The sequence below is a fragment of the Anolis carolinensis genome, chromosome 1, assembly GCF_035594765.1.
Source record: "Anolis carolinensis isolate JA03-04 chromosome 1, rAnoCar3.1.pri, whole genome shotgun sequence".
Lineage (NCBI taxonomy): Eukaryota > Metazoa > Chordata > Lepidosauria > Squamata > Dactyloidae > Anolis > Anolis carolinensis.
The window spans coordinates 65,357,865-65,381,364 of NC_085841.1; the positions used below are offsets into that span (position 1 = coordinate 65,357,865).

Sequence of the window (23,500 nt, forward strand, 5' to 3'; positions counted from 1 at the left end):
TTTCAGAAATTATTCTGACATATTCCACATTTCTGAAAAATATCTGTCTCAATGCTATGTGATCATTCGAGACTAAAAAGCTTGTAAAATAACAGTGTAGAAATTCTGTTATTTGTTTAGAAAATGATGTTTTCTATTAATACAACCTGAATGTTGGGCAGAATTATTTCCAAATTATAGCATTTATATACAGAAAATAATATTTGTACACAGAAATACTATTTTCTGCAAAGAAAAAGTTGTTTTCTTCGTAAAATAACCACATGCAAATTTTGTACAAAATAAGTTCTAAATTGTGAAGGACTTTTCTTGTCAGGGTTTCTCACACTCCAAAAATGTGTTTTTCTACTATTTTGCAAATATTTTCAAATATTATTTCCATCTTTACTTTTGGGTGTTACTTTTAGAGGGAACCTTTCTAAGCCTTTCTTTTTTTGACAGGAATGTATCAAGTTACCCCTTTCAATTGGAAGGTGATTTTTCTCTCAAAAAGTAAGAGGAAAAAAATAAAGAGTACTGTAAATCTTAATGTAATAACAGAGCCTGGAAAAGTTACTTTGACTGCATATCTCAGGATCCTCCAGACACCATAGTCAATCACATTGGCTGGGATTCCAAAAGCTGTAGCCCTATATAATATCCCTCCCCAAGCTTTGCTTCTGAACCATTGGCTACCTTCTATAGAAGAAGCCCATGGAAAAAGTTAAGGTTTTTCTTCTGACTTGCAAGTGCAACACTAAAAGTATAAGGTGGCCACAGTTATTAAAACAAGGTTGTGCTATCATAGTGGCAATGGATAAGTAAAAGATAAAGGTTTCCCCTGACGTTAAGTCCAGTCATGGCTGACTCTGGGGGTTGGTGTTCATCTCCATTTCTAAGCTGAAGAGCCAGCGTTGTCCGTAGACACCTCCAAGGTCATGTGGCCAGCATGACTGCATGGAGCGCAGTTACCTTCCCACCTATTGATCTACTCACATTGGCATGTTTTCCAACTGCTAGGTTGGCAGAAGCTGGAGCTAACAGGGGGCACTCACTCCACTCCCAGGATTTGAACCTGGGGCCTTTTGGTCTGCAAGTTTAGCAGCTCAGTGCTTTAACACACTTCGCTACCGGGGCTCCAATGGATAAGTAGAGACACCTATATGTAGGAATGTTTTCCAACTTTTTATTCAGGCCTTTTCTGTCTATTTCACTGAAGGAATAAATGTGCACTGTCCTTGGCCTTCTCTGCACCAGGATTGATTTATCGAGAACACACAGAATTATCTTTCCTGAAGAAGCTGGGACATTAATTTTTAAAAGCCGAAACCTCAACCGAAATGGGTGGCTGGCTCTGGCATCATCCTGAGCCTAGAAAGGATGAGCCAGGAAAGGAAGAGAGCCAACAAGAATATCATAGGATTATTTCCTTACTGCTCCAGCAATGTTTTAATATACTTTTATGAAGGTTTACTTTTCATGTGTTTATAGTCATCTTTGCTAGCTCTGTTTTATTTTGGCTTTTGCAGCAAAGACAAGCCCATGGTTTGGCTCTGCTGTCAGCTTGTGAGCAAACCAAGGGTAAGGAGGATTAAAAACGCATCAATTCCACCTTCTTCTCTTTTAATCATGAGAGAAAGAAACAAACTATTTCTGACATGTTGGGTAACATTATTATTGTTATTCTCATTTTTTGTTTATTTTTATTCCGCTTTTGTCTCATGGGTGAGTTTTAAAGCGGTGCACAAAGGTTTCAAAACACAAATACATATACATAAATACATAAAATACCTAAGTAAAAACCTTCCACATACTGTTAGAGGAAAGCAAATATTTGTTCTATTGATGCTAATGGTGACTTTCCCCAAAAGTCCCTGCTGAAATATACAGATCTACCTACTCTGAAAGAAATGTATCCACATGACTACCAAATGTATGTTATGACTTTGAGAGGCCATATCCATATGTGTAGCAATATTAACCGGACCAGAAGGCCTTTATATCATACATGATGTAACTCTAAGAAATATCACAATCCATCTCCTGAGGTACTTCATGCACAATCATAGAATTGTGAAGTTGGAATGGACATCAAAGGTAATCTAGTTCAAACCCATTCTAATACAAGCAACCTGTAACTCAAGCACCCACCAGAATAGGTCATCCAACTTTTAACGAGGGAGAAGTGGTGGAAATAATGTTAAAAATGTTTGGAAAATATTTTTGCAGGCATCAAGAAACCCTGATGGAAGGAATCCTGGAATGATGAATATTTTCATGATTCAGAATCAATTCTATGAAAAATCCATATTATATGTTTTGCATAAAAAGCAGAATTTTCTGGACAAAGAACACAGTATTTTCTGCATGGAATATCATATTTTCACACAGAATGTGATTTAATATCCAGAAAATGTTTTGAATTTTTTTTTAAGAATTATAATCTTTGGTATATTATATATGTTTTTGTGTGTATATATATTTCACCTATTTTGACTTTAACAATTTGAGCCTTGAAACTCACTGTAGGGAAAATGCAAGATGCTAAATTAAGTAATTAAACAAATAATCTCAAACATTATGCTTGAATGTCATTTAGAACATCAGTCATTCAGCATTGAGATCTGCAAAGAGTTCTGTAAGCATATGTGGCTGAATGTACTTTCCCAAATCTTAGGAGGAGCAAAAGATAAGGTCATTCATTAGTTTGTTGTCGAAGGCTTTCATGGCTGGGATCACAGGGCTGTTGCAGTGCCTTTCATGTTCTTTGACTCGTGTTTGGGCGCTGCGTTTGGTGGTCCCTATGTAGAATTGTCCACAGCTGCATGGTATCCGGTAGACTCCTGCAGAAGAGAGGATCCCTTTTGTCTTTTGCTGACCATAGCATTTGTTGGATTTTCTTTGTGGGTCTGTAGATAGTTTGTAGGTTGTGCTTCTTCATCAGTTTGCCTACGTGGTCAGTGCAGACTAACTCAACCAGAGAAATCAGCCATAACAGAGCACTTGATGAACCAACCTGGACACAGTGTATTATTTGAGAACACAGAAATGCTTGACCACTCCAACAACTATCATGTCAGACTACACAGAGAAGCCATACAGCCCGGAATACATACAACAACCCCATTCATTAGTTTTCCACCATGTTTTCAGTATCGTGAATTGTCTGGGTGCCAGTGTGATTGTTGCTAGAGCAAATGATAATATGGCGTCATTCTCTACTTTGTGTTCAGAAGTTAAGCAAATTGTTAGTTGAACCTTATTGCAGAACTGGTGTTGTCCTGCAGTACTGCAGTTGTCAAAACACATGTCAGCTAAAATAAGGCCCCCTCAGACTATTCCTGGTTTAAAAACTTGCCTGTATAAAAATATTTTAGCCTGCTACCTGAAGGGCAACAAGGGGTGTGCATTCTGGCCTCTCAGAAAAAAGAGTTCCTGAGTCCAAGGACAGCTACTGAGAAGGCCCTAACTTGGGTTCTCCACTGTCCTGGTCAGCTCTGACAGCAAGGATAAGGGGTTTTGAAAGCACCACTACTGGAGTTGGAGACCAACAGCTCCCAGCAGCTCTCCCAACCTAGCTTAGTTATTGCAGGTGAGGAGCCTTCAGCAGTAGCTACCACTTCCCAGCAGGAGGAGCAAGTAGAAGCCAGTACATCAGGGCACGTTGATGAAGAGTTAAATGTACTGTCTCTTTTAGAATACAGAAAAGAGCATGCTGCACTCTGCAGGTCTGCTTGATTAGTAGAGGAATGGGTTCTACACAGGCAACACCTGAGAACATAGGATAAAAAGTTCTCAAAGTTTCAGTCTTGTTCAAGATGGCAATATCTTTGCTATGTGGTGTGAATCTGGACTCTTTGGAATATTGTTCCTTGTAGATTGTAATAATAATAAATAATAAACTTTATTTATACCCCGCCACCATCTCCCCAACGGGGACTCGGGGCGGCTTACATGGGGCCATGCCCAGAACAATACAATATAACAAAATATAATAGAACAACAAATCATAACACATTAAACAACACAATAAAAGAAAATATACACTACATTAAACAAGATCAAAAGAACAATAATTGTATCTTATATTGCTGTGTTTTTGATTCTGAGTTGGACCCTGGAGTCTGCAGTAACAAACTCTTCCCAGTAGACAATTTTGTGCTATGTGTTAATATTGGGACTTTGTTTGAATTTTATTTTGTTTTTTAACCTGGCAGAAATGACATCCACCAATTGCACTTGTGACAGCAGAGGGACTGAAAGAAGAGCCTCTCCTCAGGATCTCAGAGCGCAGGTTAGCTCATATCGGGATCTGAGCCATATACGGCTTTATAGAATATACTACAACTGAGAGCAGCAGGCAAGCATAGGTCTCATGTGCCACTATGGTATCTCCAACAGAACCTTATTATTACTGCAGCATCCATCTCCTGAGGTGGTTGTTTCATTTTGCCTAGTGCGGGGAAATCTGTTCACAAACGGCCTCAATAAACCAGGTTTGGCCCTTCATTACTATTAGAACAGAAACATCAAAATCTTGGCTTCATTTGATTTGCACTATATTTATCTGCTCACTGATTTCTCTACAACTGCACTCAGTTATATAAAGAAGGTAAATCGTATTAGATAAATTATAACAGTTTCCCTTTATGTTCTGCAGACTCAGATGTCTTAACATGATTCTATTATCTGACTTGGAAGGAACACAAATACTTTTCCATGTTATTTTGGCAAGAAAAAATAACTTATACCAATGTGAAACACTCTGCATAAAAATACGTAGTGCTCTGTCAAGTGCAGAAGCTACAGTATCTATTATAAATATGGTAGGGTTTTCCTAAGCATTTTCTTGTAATACACACTAGCATGTATAAGCTTAGTATATTTGCTTTAGCCATTTGTCTATTCTGGTAAACACCTTGTTTTGCCTTAAAGCTCAGGTGTTTAGCTTGAAATTCTTTGTGACAGGGGTGGAAAATCCAAAGCCTTCTCTTTTGGCAGCATAGTTCAAATAAAAGACTTTCTAACTGTTTAACTTTTTCATACAAGCAGTTTTTCAGGGAACTGTCATGCAGGCATTCAGTCACCTAATAAGGCAATATTTTTATTACAGTTTACATGAATTCAAAGGCGGATGTTCTGCCTAAGCTTCTTTTTCCTTTCTTTTGGGGTTTTGATTTAAGGGTTGTACTAGTATTTGGAACAGGAGAAAAAGACAGAGTGCTTAAAATCCTTGAGAGATAATGGGATTTGTATTTTATATAAGAAACTGGAAATTATTAGTTTGTAACAATCGAGACAAACAGAGCAGTCAGACATGAGACACCTAGGCACAACACTGCAAACATGAGATTGGTACATTCACATGTAAGAGCTTATTTTTAAAATAAAATAAAAAATTTAAAATGTAGTGTTCATTCTCAGATATAGTTGGCATTGATCTTGTGGTATGACAATATCAAGGTAAATGCTAACTTTAATAATCATCTCATTAGAAGATCATTGTTGAAAAGTGGAACAAGTATAGACTTAGTCTGGATCCAGTCTAACCCCCTGTTTCTTGGCAGGGGGTTGGACTGGATGGCTCATGAGGTCTCTTTCAACTCAATGATTACACTGCCATATAATCCAATTTCAGAATGCATATTAAGTGCATTCTGAAACTGGATTATATGGCAGTGTAGATCCAGATTAAGATTATGTTTGAGACTGCACCTTTGGATTTCACCACATGAGGCATTATACTTGAGACAACAAATATATAATAACAAAATGTTTATATTTATAAAAACCTCCTGGTTTTAGAAAGAGGTCAATTTAGGATGAAAATGGTGGAGGAGTTGGAATCATAAGGCATTTAAATTACAATATTACCTTTATAGAAATCAACAGAAAGATTTAAGTGTTAACTGTGCACTATTGAGGAACATTTAACAACAAAAAATTATGATGTATTGTTAAAATAGAAATGGAAGATGAGCAAAAATGAATGTATGGTTAAATAGGCACAAAAATGTAAGTTATAACATGCAAATGTTAAGGATTTTTTTAAAAAAATGATGTATAGGTAGCACTTAACTCCAGATATTTCCCCAAATATACAAAGGTCATTCAAACTTATGCTGGAAAAGTAAACCTAAAGAAGGATCTTTTAACACATTTGATGGACCTATGAAAAAGCAAAGAAGTATTGGATCCAGATCCATAAATGGATAGAGAAGATTTTGAAGATTAAATTTCAAATGAAATATGAAACCTTTCTTCTTGGAATTTGAATGAGCAAAATGAGAAGAAGCATGGAAGAATTCTTCAATATAAGATAACTGCAGCTAGATTAGTCTTTGCACAAGGTGAAAAGACACAGAACTACCTACATGAACTGATTGCTTAATAAAGTTACAGGATTTTGATGAAATGGACACATTGACAACTTTATTCAAAAATGTTAATACATTCAAAGGAGAATGGATAGAAGTAAAAGCAACTCTAGGTTTTAAATGACAGTAGAATGAACAAGTAGAATATATTAAAGTATCTTATTTATTCTTCATTTTTGTTTTAAAAAATAAAACAGAAGAGATAGAAATACCAGAAAAGGTATAATTGTTAACTGGGAAACCTGAAGTCATGAGACTCTATGAGAATAGTTTGCACAACAATTCGTCCATGAAGGACATGGATGCATCTATGACACACGCACACACATAAACCAATCACTATCACAACAGTTTGACCCCATCTACACTTGTCATATAATGCAGTTTAATGGCACTGGCCTGCATTATATGACAATGTAGATGGAGCCTTTGTCTCTGGAACAATTTGTGTGTGATTATTGATATTAAAATGGAAAAAATCTTGATAAGTTTCCATGAAAGTGTCTGGTTCACCAGAAGACAGTTTGAAAACACCATAGTAGAGTAAGGCATGTCCTTTTTTAAAATGCCATTCAAAAGTAATATAATCAGAGGAGCAGATGCTTCTTCCAGCACAGTGCATTGTACTGTGATGATGATAAAAATGAAAAAAAAAAGACTGAAGAAATATAGATAGACAAATGTTAACGATGTAGTAGATATAAATCAATAGTAGATATAAAAGAATGATGCAAGTGTTGTATGATAAATTAAATATCTGCTATGTGACAAAAGCAATTATTGTATGAAAATTTTTAAATTCAATAAAAACTATTTTTAAAAAAATGAAAAAAAAGACAACCATATAGCTTCTCTATTACTAACTATGGCCAATTTTGGGGACCCAGATCTAAATCAAAGCATGGGTTCCTTCCCATATTCACACCCAGTAACTACCTCAAACTTTTTAAGCAGAGGGCCAGTCCACAATCCTTCAGACTACTGAGGGGCCAAATTATCATTTGAAAAAAAGTACAGTAGAGTCTCACTTATCCAACGTTCTGGATTATCCAACGCATTTTTGTAGTCAATGTTTTCAAAATAATGTGATATTTTGGTGCTAAATTCATAAATACAGTAATTACAACATAACATTACTGCATACTGAACTACTTTTTCTGTAAAATTGGTTGTATAACATGATGTTTTGGTGCCTAATTTGTAAAATCATAACCTAATTTGATGTTTAATAGGCTTTTCTTTAATTTCTCCTTATTATCCAACATATTCGCTTATCCAACGTTCTGCCGGCCCATTTATGTTGGATAAGTGAGACTCTACTGTATGAACAAATACCTATGCACACTGCACATATTTTATTTTTAGTGCAAAAAAACAACAACAACAATGAAAGAATACAATATTTAAGAATAAAAACAATTTTAACCAACATAAACCTATCAGGATTTCAATGGGAAGTGTGGGCCTGCTTCTGGTCAATGAGATAGTCAAGTTAATTAGGATTTTTGTTGTTGTGTGCCTTCAAGTCATTTTAAACTTTGGGCAAGCCTAAGTCTAAAACTGAGGGTGGGGGGCAGGTAAATGACCTTGGAGGGCTGCATCCGGCCCACGGGCCTTAGATTGAGGACCTCTGACTTAGATAGATACTCAAGGATAAACATTTCAGCAGAATGCTACTACCAACCTATAAAAAAAATCAGCTTCATGAATTGTGTGCCTCTTTAAGACTTCATGGTGGCTGCTTTATTATACTATTTATTTTAAGATCATAAACAAAGTGATGTGTGATTACTTGAATGAGCATCATCCATCCCTGTGAACTTTCAAACAAACAAGACTGAATATTAGACTTGTTCTTTCTACTTCACTGCTTCATTACAGTTAGGCTGGAACTTGGAAAAGTTCCTTTCTCAGACTACAATTTCTAGAATGCTTTACTTAGAATGCCCAAAAGGACTTGTAGTCCAAAAAAACGAGGTCTGTTCTGGAAAATGTATGCCATAAAATATAACTGTAAGCTCTGTAAGAATGCTTTTGCCATTTAAACTTGTTCACATTATCAGTTTAGTAAAGGTAAAGGTTTTCCCTGACGTTAATAAGTCCAGTTGTGACCGACTCTGGGGGGTTGGTGCTCATCTCCATTTCTAAGCCAAAGAGCTGGCATTGTCCAAAGACACCTCCAAGGTCATGTGGCCAGCATGACTGCATGGAACGCTGTTACCTTCCTGCCAGAGCAGTACCTATTGATCTACTCACATTTGCATGTTTTCGAACTGCTAGGTTGGCAGGAGCTGGGGCTAACAGCAGGCGCTCATTCCGCTCCGGGGATTTGAACCTGGCACCCTTTGGTCCGCAAGTTCGGCAGCTCAGCGCTTTAACACACTGTGCCACCAGGGGCCCCCATCAATTTAGTCACAGTCTAATAATGTACATTATATGCTTGTCTAATCAAGAGGGAGTGTTTTCTATTTCAGAGTTACTTTCTTTCCAGTAAATGTAAATATAACCTTGCATTCAAATGGAATTACAAAATCCATTTTAGGATCTTATCTCACTGACAATTGGAAAGTGAGGGAAAGCAGAGGGAAATGACTTAATTCATTTCCTACCGTCTTTCCCCATTTTATGGAATGGTCAACCATCCCACATCCTTTTCTGTCTTTTCCTCTGCTTCCTCTGCTTAGTCATAGAATCATAGAGTTGGAAGAGAACTCACGGGCCATCCAGTCCAACCCCAGCCAAGAAGCAAGAAAGTCACATTCAAAGCATCCCCGACAGATGGCCATCCAGCCTCTACTTGAAAGCCTCCAAAGAAGGAGCCTCCACCACAGTCCGGGGGAGAGAGTTCCACTGCCGAAAAGCTCTCACAGTCAGGAAGTTCTTCCTGATGTTCACATGGAATCTCCTTTCCTGTAATTTGAACCAAGTGTTCCGTGTCCTAGTCTCCAGGGCAGCAGAAAACAAGCTTGCTCCCTCCTCTCTGTGATTTCCCCTCACATACATGGCTATCATGTCTCTTCTCAGCCTTCTCTTCTGCAGGCTAAACATATGCCCAGCTCTTTAAGCCACTCCTTATAGGGCTTTGTTCTCTAAGGGTTTTAGTTGCCCTCCTCTAGACACTTTCCAGCTTGTCAACATCTCCCTTCAATTGTGGTGCCCAGAATTGGACACAGTATTCCAGGTGTGGTCTGACAAAGGATTCCTCCTCATTTTATTCAGTCAGGTAGCACTAACTCCTGAAAACAGAGTCTTCTCTCCATTTTAAAATGCTGACAACACAGATTCCCACGGTTAGCCGTTGGAAGTGGCCTTGCGTTGTGGGATGGCCTCTGTGGGGCTCGGTTTTGCCAGCATCTTAAAACAGAAAGAAGACAGAGGGAAGACTACATGGGACGAAGTCATAAAATATCAGCCCATAGTGATGACATGCTATAAATTCAGGGAGCTTCACTGAAGAAAGCAGAAGTACAATTTTCTTCCAATTGAAAGATTACACTATTTTTCAGTAAGATAGTTTAGTTGTTTGATGTTAATAACATCTGTCATAAAGGAACTAACACTCAAGCTTTTCTGAATAAACTTCTCATATAGCAAGATAATTTCATTTCTCCTTCTGATTCCTTCAAGTTCTCTTTGTCAGAAGGTCTCCCAACATCCAGAGCAGATTTTGGTCGAGCACTCGGTGCTGTATGATGAATCTATTTGACTACAATAAGAATTTTTTTAAAAAAAACCCTTTTAGCACAAGTTTAGAAGGGACTTCAGAAAAAATATCAGGGGTCAAAGACAGGGAAAATAGCATGAGAGCCTATATAACAACATGCTTTACCTAAAGCAGGGGTCCTCAAACTTTTTAAGCGGAGGGCCGGTCCACAATCCTTCAGACTGTTGCGGGGCCAGATTATCATTTGAAAAAAAAATACAAGCAAATTCTGATGCACACTGCACATGTCTTATTTGTAGTGCAAAAACAACAACAACAAGAACAACAAAAGAACAATGCAATATTTAAAAATAAAAACAATTTTAACCAACATACATTTATCAGGATTTCAATGGGAAGTGTCCTCCTGCTTCTGGCCAATGAGATAGTCAAGTTAATTAGGATTGTTGTTGTCGTTGTTGTTGTTGTGTGCCTTCAAGTCATTTCAGACTTTGGGCGAGCCTAAGTCTAAAATGTATGTATTTATTATTTATTTATTTACTGCATTAATTTACTACATTTGTATCACACCCTTCTCACCCCAAAGGGGACTCAGAATGGCTTACAAATTATATGTACAATACAATATATTATATTATTAGCATAGCACAATATTAGCATTATATATTACTATATTGAACTATACCACTATACTGTAATATTATTAGTAATATTATATATAATATAGAATATATATGGTATTATTATTAGTGTTATGTTGTATTACATTATAATATTATTATCAATATTATATGTATATACAATATATTATATTATAAAACCAAGGGCAGGGGCCAGGTAAATGACCTCGGAGGGCCGCATCCGGCCCCCAGGCCTTAGTTTGGGGACCCCTGACCTAAAGCTTTTATTCTCAGTAAACAAGCCATAGGAAAGGTAGTTCTGCCTTTTAGAATAAGAAAATATGCCAAACACTGGAATTGTGAGGAAGGTGTGACACCTAGAAGGATAGTTTTGTTGCCTTGGGCTAGTGGATACTGTTTTCACTGATTCATGGTTCACATATAATAACGTTAAGCTGAAGCTGTCAATACATTTTCTTGGCAGGATTTCTAAAGAAAATTTGCAGTTACCTTCCTCTGGTGAAGGGTACTTTCCCAAGTAGGAATTCTAACCCTGATGTCTCAGAATCCTAGTCCAGTGGTCAAGCCACTTCAGAACACTAGCACAGGTGGATGCCATCATGAACATTTATTAAGAAATGCACGTTTCTTCTCTGATGTGCATGAGATATATGATTCTCTCCAAGATGTTTGGCCTACTGCTTTAATGAATTATGGAGAACCAGGTGAGTTAATAAAAATAAGAAAATACTGTGGTTTCATTTTGAATTTGCAAAGAGGTCGTATAAATGAAATTAAAAAATAGTTCTGTGAAGATACTATCTTTTGACTTTAAATTAATACATACATACAAAAAAGAGAAAATGAATAGCCTTGCATGAAAGCAGGCAAATGTCTCCACTGTGAGGGATTCCATAAAATAGTGGAACACGCTGAGCACAAAGGGCATCTCCTAGATGTTAAACAGAACACTTTTAAATAAGTTTTAAAGTGGGAGGGTCTTCTTTCTGGTAGGGAGGAAGAAGTAGAAGATGCCAGAAACCAGGGATTGTAAGTATTTTGGCCTAATGCATAAAGTTAAAAGATAAATGACAATGCTTGTAAAATGGGATCTTTTAAATACAGCAAATATCACAATAAATATATTCCAGCAGACTGCTGTGTAGGAAGCAACTTAATATAGAAAAACTCTGGGGATGTCTGGAAAGGCTTATCTGTCTGCTTAGAAAAGGCAAACAGAGGAGACACAAAGCACACATAATTTATTTTACCAATGTAAGGTTTAGAATAAAGAAACAAATGAGAGCATTCTGATACAGTGGCCTACCTGTACCTACCCAAGATGGTTTGGGATATTATCTTTTATTCACTCAATAAGCCAAGTAAGAGACTTATAGTTCAGCCTCTCTCTGTCTCTGTCTCTGTCTCTGTCTCTCTCTCTCTGTCTCTCTCTCTCTCTCTCTCTCTCTCTCTCTATATATATATATATATATATATATATATACACACACACACACACACACACACACACACACACAAATAAATCTCACCAGGTTCAATGATAAGTATGTATAGGATTAAAGGGTAACATACCGTTTATCATAAACAGGGATGTATTAAAGTTTGATGTGACCATTGTATTTTCTGCATGTCCTTTACAATTCAAATAAATACATTTGTTCCATGGAGGCTAAGAGGAAGGGTTGTAACTGAAAAAAGCTGCAGATTCTGTTGTTGTCCAAACATTTTTACATGGGATTTATTTTACATGGGGCACACTTTTTCTTTAACTGATATGAATCAAGAAATGAGATGAAAATAAGCCAAATCATTATAGCAAATTGTGGTCCTGAATAACATGTGGCCCTCTGCCTTTTACAGCGGTCGAGCCTTCCAGAGCCCCAAGATTTTCCTTTTCTGCCTCCCAGATGGGTGTATTATGGGGGGCTCTAGGACGGTAAGTAACCTATTCAAAAGATTGCTGCTTCCAACTATCAATGGTTCAACAAAAACTAAACCATTTATTTCAAAGTCAGAAGTAAACTTATGGCTTCTTTTGGTTTAGGATTTGCTTTAGGGGTTTTCAATGCATTTTTGTGAGTCCCAGAAAGTTGGCACCACCTGCATTAGAGGTTGGCAGGGGCCGACTTGGGGGAAATCAGCAAAAATAATAATTCCTGGTCTGACTGACCAGCCTTCAGAATTGACAAATTATGGTGTTATTGCTGTGGGGAAGAGAAGGAGGCAAGTTGTCAAAGAAAAGGGGACATGATTTATTAGGACCAATTCAATTTGACAAAGATATGCAAGAGCTCCAGGAGACAAAACCACAGAGATAAGTGCCTTTCCAACTCACTGGGAACATCAATTTACTGATTCTACCTGCAGATAAAGTGAAGACTGTTTCTGTTTTCCAAAATCCATGAAATTTTCCAGGGCTTTTCTACAACACAGGAAGGCCAAGCTATTAATTATTATATTTATTTATATCCTGCATTATCCCCCCAAAGGAGACTCAAAATGGCAACTGGGTTGACTGGAAGCAAGTGAAGCCCACTCTTGGCTCATATAAGCTGCTTCCCCTTTTTGCCAACAGTCAAATCTATCAATATATGGGTCTGGACTCATCCTCAGCTGCCACAAATTAAATTGTGCCCTTTCTCATTCCAATAAGATGTGGGTTTGTATTCGTTCTTGCTAAATGTGAAGTCCCGCACTCGCTACTGGGTCTACCAAAAACCACTACTTTCTATAAGCTATGTTTCAAATGAGTACTCATAGTATACTTACAATATTTCTTTGTCAAAACCTATTGGAATTAATATATAGTTTCCCTAACTACCTGGAAGTCATTCCCTTCTTTTACCACCGTTTTGAATCTTCCCTACATTTCCCTGACCATGTCTCAGCCTTCCCAACCACTCAATAGCTTAACCTTTCCACTGGAAAAGCTCCAATACAATGGTTATGTCAGCAAAACAGTGGGACAAATCAATTCTGCCTCAGATAGGCACTGGGACATATCAAATCTTAGAAGTTGCTTTTTATAGAAATCAGCCATTAGTCTCCATTTTATGGCCCATAAAATATAACACCAGAGTAGATGAACTGGTTGTTATTCTGTTTTCATTGTGGTCTCTCATATTTTTACATGTGAAAGTTTTGAATAGCTAAAGTTGGTTCCAAGCACAATAACTCCTTTGCTTTGGCTCTAACTGGTCTCCAGTGTAATAAAGATGAAATAAGTATCACTTAATATGAAGTATTTCTAGGCGTCATTTTGTTTTGTTTTATTACTCTCCCAAGAATGTTGTGTTCCCTTTCATATCGAAGACAGAAACAACAAACTAAATTTCCAATATATCAATTAGTTGGTGTTAAAAGACTCTTTTGGACTCTCTTCCAGACTGTGTATAGAGAGATAGAGAATACACAGAGTTATGCCACAACATATGTTTTATTAAATTTACATTTATGTCAATTCTCTCAAATATGAGTTTTTCATTTTTACAGTCATAGAATCATAGAATCATAGAATCATAGAATAGTAGAGTTGGAAGAGACCTCATGGGCCATCTAGTCCAACCCCCCGCTAAGAAGCAGGAAATCGCATTCAAAGCACCTCCGACAGATGGCCATCCAGCCTCTGCTTAAAAGCTTCCAAAGAAGGAGCCTCCACCACAGTCTGGGGGAGAGAGTTCCACTGCCGAACAGCCCTCACAGTGAGGAAGTTCTTCCTAATGTTCAGGTGGAATCTCCTTTCCTGCAGTTTGAAGCCATTGTTCCGTGTCCTAGTCTGCAGGGCAGCAGAAAATAAGCTTGCTCCCTCCTCCCTATGACTTCCCCTCACATATTTGAACATGGCTATCATGTCTCCTCTCAGCCTTCTCTTCTGCAGGATAAACATGCCCAGCTCTTTAAGCCTCTCTTCGTAGGGCTTGTTCTCCAGACCCTTAATCATTTTAGTCGCCCACCTCTTGACACTTTCCAGCTTGTCAACATCTCCCTTCATCTGCGGTGCCCAAAATTGGACACAGTATTCCAGGTGTGGTCTGACCAAGGCAGAATAGAGGGGGAGCATGACTTCCCTGGATCTAGTTGCTATTCCCCTATTGATGCAGGCCAAAATCCCATTGGCTTTTTTAGCTGCCGCATCACATTGTAGGCTCATGTTTAACTTGTTGTCCACGAGGACTCCAAGGTCTTTTTCGCACACACTGCTGTCAAGCCAGGCGTCCCCCATTCTGTATCTTTGATTTCCATTTTTTCTGCTGAAGTGAAGTATCTTGCATTTGTCCCTGTTGAACTTCATTTTGTTAGTTTCGGCCCATTTCTCTAGTCTGTCAAGATCATTTTGAGTTCTGCTCCTGTCTTCTGGAGTGTTGGCTATCCCTCCCAGTTTGGTGTCGTCTGCAGACTTGATGATCGTACCTTCTAACCCTTCGTCTAAGTCGTTAATAAAGATGTTGAACAGAACCGGGCCCAGGACGGAACCCTGCGGCACTCCACTTGTCACTTCTTTCCATGATGAAGACGATGCATTGGTGAGCACCCTTTGGGTTCGTTCGCTTAGCCAATTACAGATCCACCTAACCGTAGTTTTGTCTAGCCCACATTTTACTAGTTTGTGTTCCAGAAGGTCGTGGGGGACTTTGTCGAAGGCCTTACTGAAATCCAGGTACGCTACATCCACAGCATTCCCTGTATCGACCCAACTCGTAACTCTATCGAAAAAAGAGATCAGATTAGTCTAGCATGACTTGTTTTTGGTAAATCCGTGTTGACTATTAGCAATGACCGCATTTGTTTCTAAGTGTTTGCAGACCACTTCCTTAATGATCTTTTCCAGAATCTTGCCTGGTATTGATGTGAGGCTGACCGGACGGTAATTGTTTGGGTCGTTCTTTTTTCCCTTCTTGAAGATAGGGACCACATTCGCCCTCCTCCAATCTGCTGGGACTTCTCCTGTTCTCCAAGAACTCTCGAAGATGATTGCCAGTGGTTCTGAAATAACTTCCGCTAGTTCCTTCAATACTCTTGGATGTAGCTGATCTGGCCCTGGCGACTTGAATTCGTTTAGAGTGGCCAGGTGTTCCTGGACAACTTGTTTCCCTATTTGGGGTTGGATTTCCCCCAATCCTTCGTCCATTCCATGTTGCTGAGGTTGAAGATGGCTTTCTTTTTGTGAGAAGACCGAGGCAAAGAAGGCATTAAGCAGTTCTGCCTTTTCCCTATCCCCTGTCACCATCACCCCATCTTCTCCTTGCAGTGGCCCTATCGCCTCCTTTTTCTTCCTTTTTCTACCAACGTAAGCAAAAAAACCTTTTTTATTGTTTTTTATGTCCCTGGCAAGCCTGAGCTCATTTTGCGCTTTAGCCTTGCAAACCTTTTCCCTACAGGTGTTGGCTATACGTTTGAAGACCAGGGACCAAAGGCCCTGGACAGTGAGAGACCTGAAGTGCCCTCCCCACCCGTGCAGAGAGGCATCTGTTGTTATCGTTCTTGACAGTCCACAATGATTAAATGGCATCCCGCTGCATACATTTGCTCGAGCCGTACACCAGTGGAGAGACCACATGACTGACGAGGGTAAGTACAGCATGGTCTGAGGTGGATCGTGAAGGGGGTTGAAGACCTGAAAAAATCACATCTGCAAGGGGCGCATCTTGAAACGTGCATATGCTGTAACTGCAGTTGTGGATGCCACATACGTCAACAGGCACTGGATACATCTGGCCTGGATGCGTGATGAACGAAGGGCATCGCTGAAGGGCTTGAAACCGATCTTCCAGTAAGCAAGCCCTGCCACTCAGTGAATTGAGACGTGCCCCGATAAATTGGATGCACTGCTGTGGTTGAAGGTGGGATTTGTCCCCATTGACCACTAGACCAAGGTCCTGGAGAAGGGAAATGGTAAACTGAATATTGTGCAAGAGTTGGTGCCATGAATCTGCCACCAAAAGCCAATCATCGATGTACGGGAATACCGTGATTCCCTGCACATGAAGGTAGCATGTGACAATGGCCATACATTTAGTGAACACCCGTGGAGCTGTACAGATGCCAAAAGGTAACACCTGAAAGGAAAAAAACATGCTCTCCAATCATAAATGAAAGATACCTATGATGATGGGGTGCAATGGGGATGTGAAAGTATGCATCTCGAAGATCTATAGTGGCAAACCACGCCCGTTCAGGTAGCAAAGGGAGGACAGTAGACAGAGTCACCATCCGAAAGGTGCGGGAAAATATATTCTGGTTCAACTTTCTCAAGTCCAATATAGGATGCTGACCGCCATCCTTTTTGGGGACTAAAAAATAATGAGAGGAAAAAGCTTCAGAAAAGAAATCTGGGTGCAATGGGACGATCGCCCCTTTATTCAACAAAGTATGAATTTCCTGCCATATGACATCAGATGGCTACATAGTCTTAATGTAGCCAGTCTTAGGCAATGTATGAAACTCAAAGCATAACCCTGCTGTATTATGCTTAGGACCCACTTATCAGTGGTAATCCGCTGCCACGCTTCAGCAAACTCTGCTAAGCGTGAACCAAAACAAAAATGCACCCCTGGTAAGGGATATTCCTGAACTGCAGGCTCCAAAGATGAGATAGTGCTAGAAGAATCAGGCCCTACCACTGTGTGTGCCACCACCGTGCTATGAGGAGAGGAAGAGTGCCTGGACGAGGCATAAGCACCGCTAAAAGCGGCGCTTTGACTTGGGCTGGTAACGCCCTTTACCCTGCTGGCGGGAGCGAGTTGGAGGTGCCTGTCCTGACGTAGCTACTGACCTTGTCTGAGGGAAAGATCTATTGCCTGAAATATATAGCCTTCGAGTCTGTGAGGTGGATGGCGTCCATCTACTCCTGGGCTGATAGGTTTGCTGGCACTGGAAACCATACTTGGAGGCAGCCTGGCACACTTCTTGGGTATTCTTCAATTTTGCGTCAGTGTCAGGGTGGAACACTCCATCATTGCTGGTTGAAAGGCCTTCTGCCAGGGCCTTACCCTGCTCCAATAAGGTAGAGGCCCTGAGCTAGGCATGGCGCTGAATCGTAGTAGATGTAGTGAACATTCGTCCTGCCACCTCCACCGTATCCTTTGACATGTCCTTCTGTGCCCTTGTGAGGATAAATGCCTCCTGTTGGATTGTCTTTACATACGTTTGATGTTGCTGTGGAAGGAAGTCCAAATATGGCGCTATCTTGTTCCACAGATACTTTTGATATGTAGCCATGTAGGCGCCATGCCAGCACTTTGATGAACTTTCTTTCCCATAGATTCCAATTTCCTACCCTCCTTATCAGCTGGTGAGGAATGGGTTGTGCTAGATCTTTTATTTTGCATTTCGAGCACCACACCATTAGGATTTGGTGGCTTTGACACCCAAAGTGCCTTTGTCAGAATTACGCAATTCTATCTTTATTTGTAGTCAGTTTGTGAGTAGCCAATGTTTTTATAGTCAATGTTTTCAATACATTGTGATGTTTTGGTGCTAAATTTGTAAAGACAGTAATTGCTACCTAACGTTACCATGTATTGAACTGTTTTTTCTGTCAATTTGTTGTAAAACATGATGTTTTGGTGCTTAATTTGTAAAATCATAATGTAATTTGCTGTTTAATAGGCTTTTCCTTAATCCCTCCTTATTATCCAACATTTTTGCTTATCCAACATTCTGCCGGCCCATTTATGTTGGTTAAGTGAAACTCTTCTGTAACAGAGATGGACAATTTGGTAACTGAAAGGCAATTTTTCTTTTTTCTTTTTTTGGTGGCCTTCCCGAGACCACATAGTCTTCTAAAAACTCCATTTTAGAAACCACTTTTGATTTTGGGATATATGTATTTTTAAACAATGCTAGGGCCCCTGCAACTTATTTAAAAGGTGAACTGCCACCCCTAGAAGATTCCAATGTAAGTAATTCCCTTCCTCCTCCTTGCTAGAAAAGGGGCAGACTGAGTGTATTAGAGGCAATGGAAACATCTTTGGGATCACATTCAGCCATAGATAGAATTGACCTTGCTGAAACATTTTCTACTGGGGCTCTTAAAAGCTCAGCTCAAACAAATCCTCCTTGGACTAGTTTCAACACTGAGTTGAATTTATACCTTTTCCCCCAATGCATTCCCCAAATTTCTCCACATCCAAAACACAATTCTTCCTCTCACTTACCTGGAAAACAATTGTGGTAGAAACAATGAAAAGGTAGACAGACAGACAGACAGACAGACAGACAGAGAGAGAGAGACAGAGAGAGAAAGGTGGGCTTTTCTTTCTCTCTTTCTTTTCCATCATTATGAAATGCTTAAACCATAGAATCATAGAATCGTAGAGTTGGAAGAGACCTCACAGGCCATCCAGTCCAAACCCCTGCAAGAAGCAGGAAAATCTCATTCAAAGTACCACCGACAGATGGCCATCCAGCCTCTGCTTAAAAGCCTCCAAAGAAGGAACCTTCACCACAGTCCGGGAGAGAGAGTTCCACTGCTGAACAGCTCTCATAGTGAGGAAGTTCTTCCTAATGTTCAGGTGAAATCTCCTTTCCTGCAGTTTGAAGCCGTTGTTCCGCATCCTAGTCTCCAGGGCAACAGCAAACAAGCTAGCTCCCTCCTCCCTATCTTTGCAGGCTAAACATATACCCAGTTCTTTAAGCCGCTCCTCATAGGGCTTTTCTCCAGACTCTTAATCATTTTAGTCGCCCTCCTCTGGATGCTTTCCAGCTTGTCAACATCTCCCTTCAACTGCGATGCCCAGAATTGGACACAGTATTCCAGGTGCAGTCTGACCAAAGCAGAATAGAGGGGTAGCATGACTTCCCTGGATCTAGACACTATACTCCTATTTACGAAGGCCAAAATCCCATTGACTTTTTTAGCTTCCGCATCACAATGTAGGCTCATGTTTAACTTGTTGTCCACGAGGACTCCAAGATCTTTTTCACACATACTGCTGTCGAACCAGGCATCCCCCATTTGTATCTTTGCATTTTTTTTCTTTCTGCCTAAAGATAAACATGCCACAGAGAAAAGCCCGAGAAACCATGGAAAAGAGAAGTACTTAGAAGTACATATTGAAAGACAAACACTCTCTGCTTTATGCTATGTCATGCAATTATTTTACATCTTATGGAGATGAGGAAGGCAGGGATTAAAAAGCTGCCATATTAAGTTGTTAAAGAGTTTCCATTTTTAGTTTGGCATTATAGGAGCATAAGGCATAGGTTATATGTACATTTTAAAATTACATTTTATTTACTTCTATTTTAACTTGACTGAATGCTTGAAAGTAATGATTGTAACAATAAACCTTACCAGAATTTTTATTGGTCTTATTCTGCCTGCTCTTTACTTGCTCAGTCCATAACGTAGGGTAACGAGAAGCTATATCTAGAAAATTAAGAAAAATATAGATCATTCCACTGAAAAATGTAATACACCACTTTTACTTCATGGTAAAAATGGCAAAGGAGGAGCATGTTTAAATAAAATATAATAATATTTAAAATCTGACACATCACATGTAACAAACAGAAGCCTTGTCCACATTAAATATCATACTAAAGGCAGATTATGAAATCCACGCCCAGATTTCCTGGCATACATTTCAGGAATGCACTGATTACATAGTGTAAATAATTCTATAAAAACTCTTGTTAAATCATTTAGTTCATTGGTTTAGATTGCATCAGCAGAGTCTTGTGGATTTCAGAAGTATTGGTGGTTTCCAAACAGTGAATCAGAGCTCACCAGTTAAATCTGAATGCAAGCTGTTACAGCTGGAATAATAATGACAATGTTTGAAAAGATACTAACAAAATTACCAGGTGCTATAGTCTACTAAAGCATAATCCTTTATGTGTTTCCAGGGGATACATCCCAGTGTAGACCACAGGTCTCATTAGCAAGCACTTAGCATTGCAACCTTACTTTTTTTTTAATATAATTTTTATTGAGTTTTGTTACAATTCGAATCTAAGGGAAAGAACGAGGTAAGTGTGGTGGGATAGATGGGTATGGTAAAATTTGGATAAGGTGGGGGAGGTATCTACTTTCTCTAGATATCAGGGGGAGGGGGGGTTCTAGCTGTATCTACAACTATAAAGTAGTAAATACAAAGGGAGGATCTGGGGAACACAGGGGGGGGGGAAATGGGGAAAGGGGGAAGAGAGAGGAAAAAGTACCTAACTGGGGAGGGGATGGGGGGGTGTAGACTTCCACTCTTCCATCTTCCTATTATTTCCATTTGTTTAATTCATCTTCTTAGTTCTTCTTGCAAATACATTTCAAAGCTCGACCAGTCCGTTTCTTTCATGGCGCGTCCGGTGTTCTTTTTGATCATAAAAGTCAATTTGTCCATATTCTTTATCTCTACTACTTTTTCTAGCCACATTTCTTTAGTTGGGATGGTTATTCCTTTCCACTGTCTTGCTATTACTAATCTTGCTGCGGTAATTAGGAAAGTAAAGATTTTTTCCATGTTCTCTCTGTTCTCCTTTTTTCCTTTCCCTTCATTATCCTGTTTGGGGTATAAACCTAACAGATAAATGTCCGGTTTGCATTCCAATTTATTTTTTAAGATTTTCCCACATTCAATATTAATTACTTTCCAAAACTTTCTAATGTTCTTGCAACTCCACCACATATGGTGGTATGAACCTACCTGTTCCCTACATCTCCAACACTTGTTGTCTGCATTTTTAAACATTAGGCCCATTTTTTTCGGCGTTAAGTACCACCTATGGATTGTTTTTAACCAATTTTCCTTAAGGTCAGTTGCTAGACAGTATTTAATTTTTTTCCCCCAAATTTCTTCCCATTCACACATTAAAATCGGTCTGCCTACATCCCTTGACCATTTTAGCATGGACTCTTTAACCACTTCTTGTTCTGTTGTCCAATCCAGTAATTTATTATATAATATTGTTATAATTTTCCTATTTTTTTGAAGTAGATTGTCCCAAAAACCATTATTTATACTAAAACCCACTTCTTTATCCTTCTTATAGCTTTCTTTAATCTGTAAATACTGGAACCAAGATACATTCTTGTATTCTTTTTGAATTTCCTTTAATTCCTTGATTTGAGAGGTCCCTTCCATTGTGTAGGGTTTCTTTAGAATCTCCCTATATGTGGGCCATTTGTTCCAACCTAAAAGCCTTCTCTGATGCGCTTCTAATGGTGAAAACCAGAGTGGGGTTTTTTCATAAAAATATCTTTTATATTTTAACCATACTTTAATTAGGGATGATCTAATGAAATGGTTTCCGAAGTTTTTTTCAATTTTGAATTTGTCACACCACAAATAGCCATGCCAACCTCTCCTCAGGTCAAACCCTTCTAGGGTTAGTATTTTGACTTTCTCCAATTTTATCCAGTCCCGAATCCAGTCTAATGCACATGCATCGTGGTATAATTTAAAATCTGGGAGGCCGAATCCACCTTTTAATTTTGGAGTGATCATTGTTGCCAATTTAATTCTGGGTTTTTTATTATTCCATATAAATTTACTTATGTCTTTGTTCCAGCCTTTAATTATCTTCATATTCCTAATAATGGGTATATTCCGAAATAAATAAAGTAATTTGGGAAGGATGCTCATTTTAACAGTCGCTATTCTCCCCAATAAGGACATATTTAGGCTTTCCCAATTTTCTAAATCTTTCTTTATTTCCTTCCACTTGGCCCCGTAATTTAGCTCCAACAATTGGTTATTTTTTTTCCCCACCCAAATGCCTAGATATTTAATTTTTTTTACTATTTCTAACCCTGAGATCTTTTTTAGGGTTACTTGGTCTTCTAGTGAGATATTCTTTGTTAGGATCACCGTTTTGTCTTTATTAATTCGAACTCCGGCTAGTTTTCCAAATTCTTCGATTTTATATAACCAATCTTTAATTTTACTTTTGGGATTTTCTACAATACATATTATGTCGTCCGCAAAGGCTCGGATTTTAATCTCCTGCTTGTCCAATTTAATGCCTTTCAAGTTTTTGTCCTTCCTAATTGACCTTAGTAAGATTTCTAAAGCAAAAATGAAAATCAGTGGGGATAAGGGGCAACCTTGTCTCGTGCCCTTTTTTATTTCAAATTCCTCTGTTATTTGGCCATTAATCCTTAATTTTGCTTTTTGTTGGTCGTAGATTGCTTGAATTCCATTTATAAATTGGGTACCAAAGTCTAATTCTTTTAACAATAATTTTACGAAGTCCCAATTAAGTTTATCAAAGGCTTTCTCCGCGTCCAGCGAGAGAAATCCCACCTCTATTTGGCAATTCTGATCATAATATTCGATTGCGTCCACTATAATTCTAACATTCTCTTTTGTGCCTCGATTTGGTAAGAACCCAGCTTGGTCTTCGCCAATCCACATTTGTAAGAATTCCGTTAATCTGTTAGCTAAAATCTTTGTGAAAATTTTATAGTCTGTATTTAATAATGAAATTGGGCGATAATTTCTCACATCACTTGGGTCTTTGCCCTCCTTATGTATCATTATAATTTCTGCTTCTTTCCAGGATTCCGGTATAATCCTCTCTGTTAAAGCCAGATTCATTATTTTTTTTAAGAACTGTAATACCTCTTCCTGTTCAATTTTATAAAAACCTGATATGAATCCATCAGGACCTGGAGCTTTGTTTGCATCTAGGTCTTTTATTGCCTTTTTTATTTCTTCAATTTCTATCTCCTTATTTAAGTTCAGTCTTTGTTCATCTGTGATCTTCTGTAGTTTTTGCTGACACAGATATTCCACTATTTCCACTTGACTAATTTGATCTTTTTCATAGAGATTTTTGTAGAATTTCTTAAATTCCTCTTTTATCTCATTATCTGTATACATTTCCCTCTCTTGTGTTCT

At 38.7% G+C, this 23,500-nt stretch overlaps 1 protein-coding gene across 2 annotated transcripts in view; it reads right to left on the reverse strand.

The window, feature by feature from the left end:
- smoc2 (SPARC related modular calcium binding 2) overlaps nt 1-23,500 on the reverse strand; it is a 211,306-nt gene that overhangs the window by 62,112 nt on the left and 125,694 nt on the right. For both annotated transcript variants that reach the window (XM_062976010.1, XM_062976013.1), the window contains exon 7: nt 19,957-20,031. In XM_062976010.1, coding sequence (XP_062832080.1) covers nt 19,957-20,031 — 75 coding nt within the window. The remainder of the gene's footprint in view (nt 1-19,956; nt 20,032-23,500) is intronic.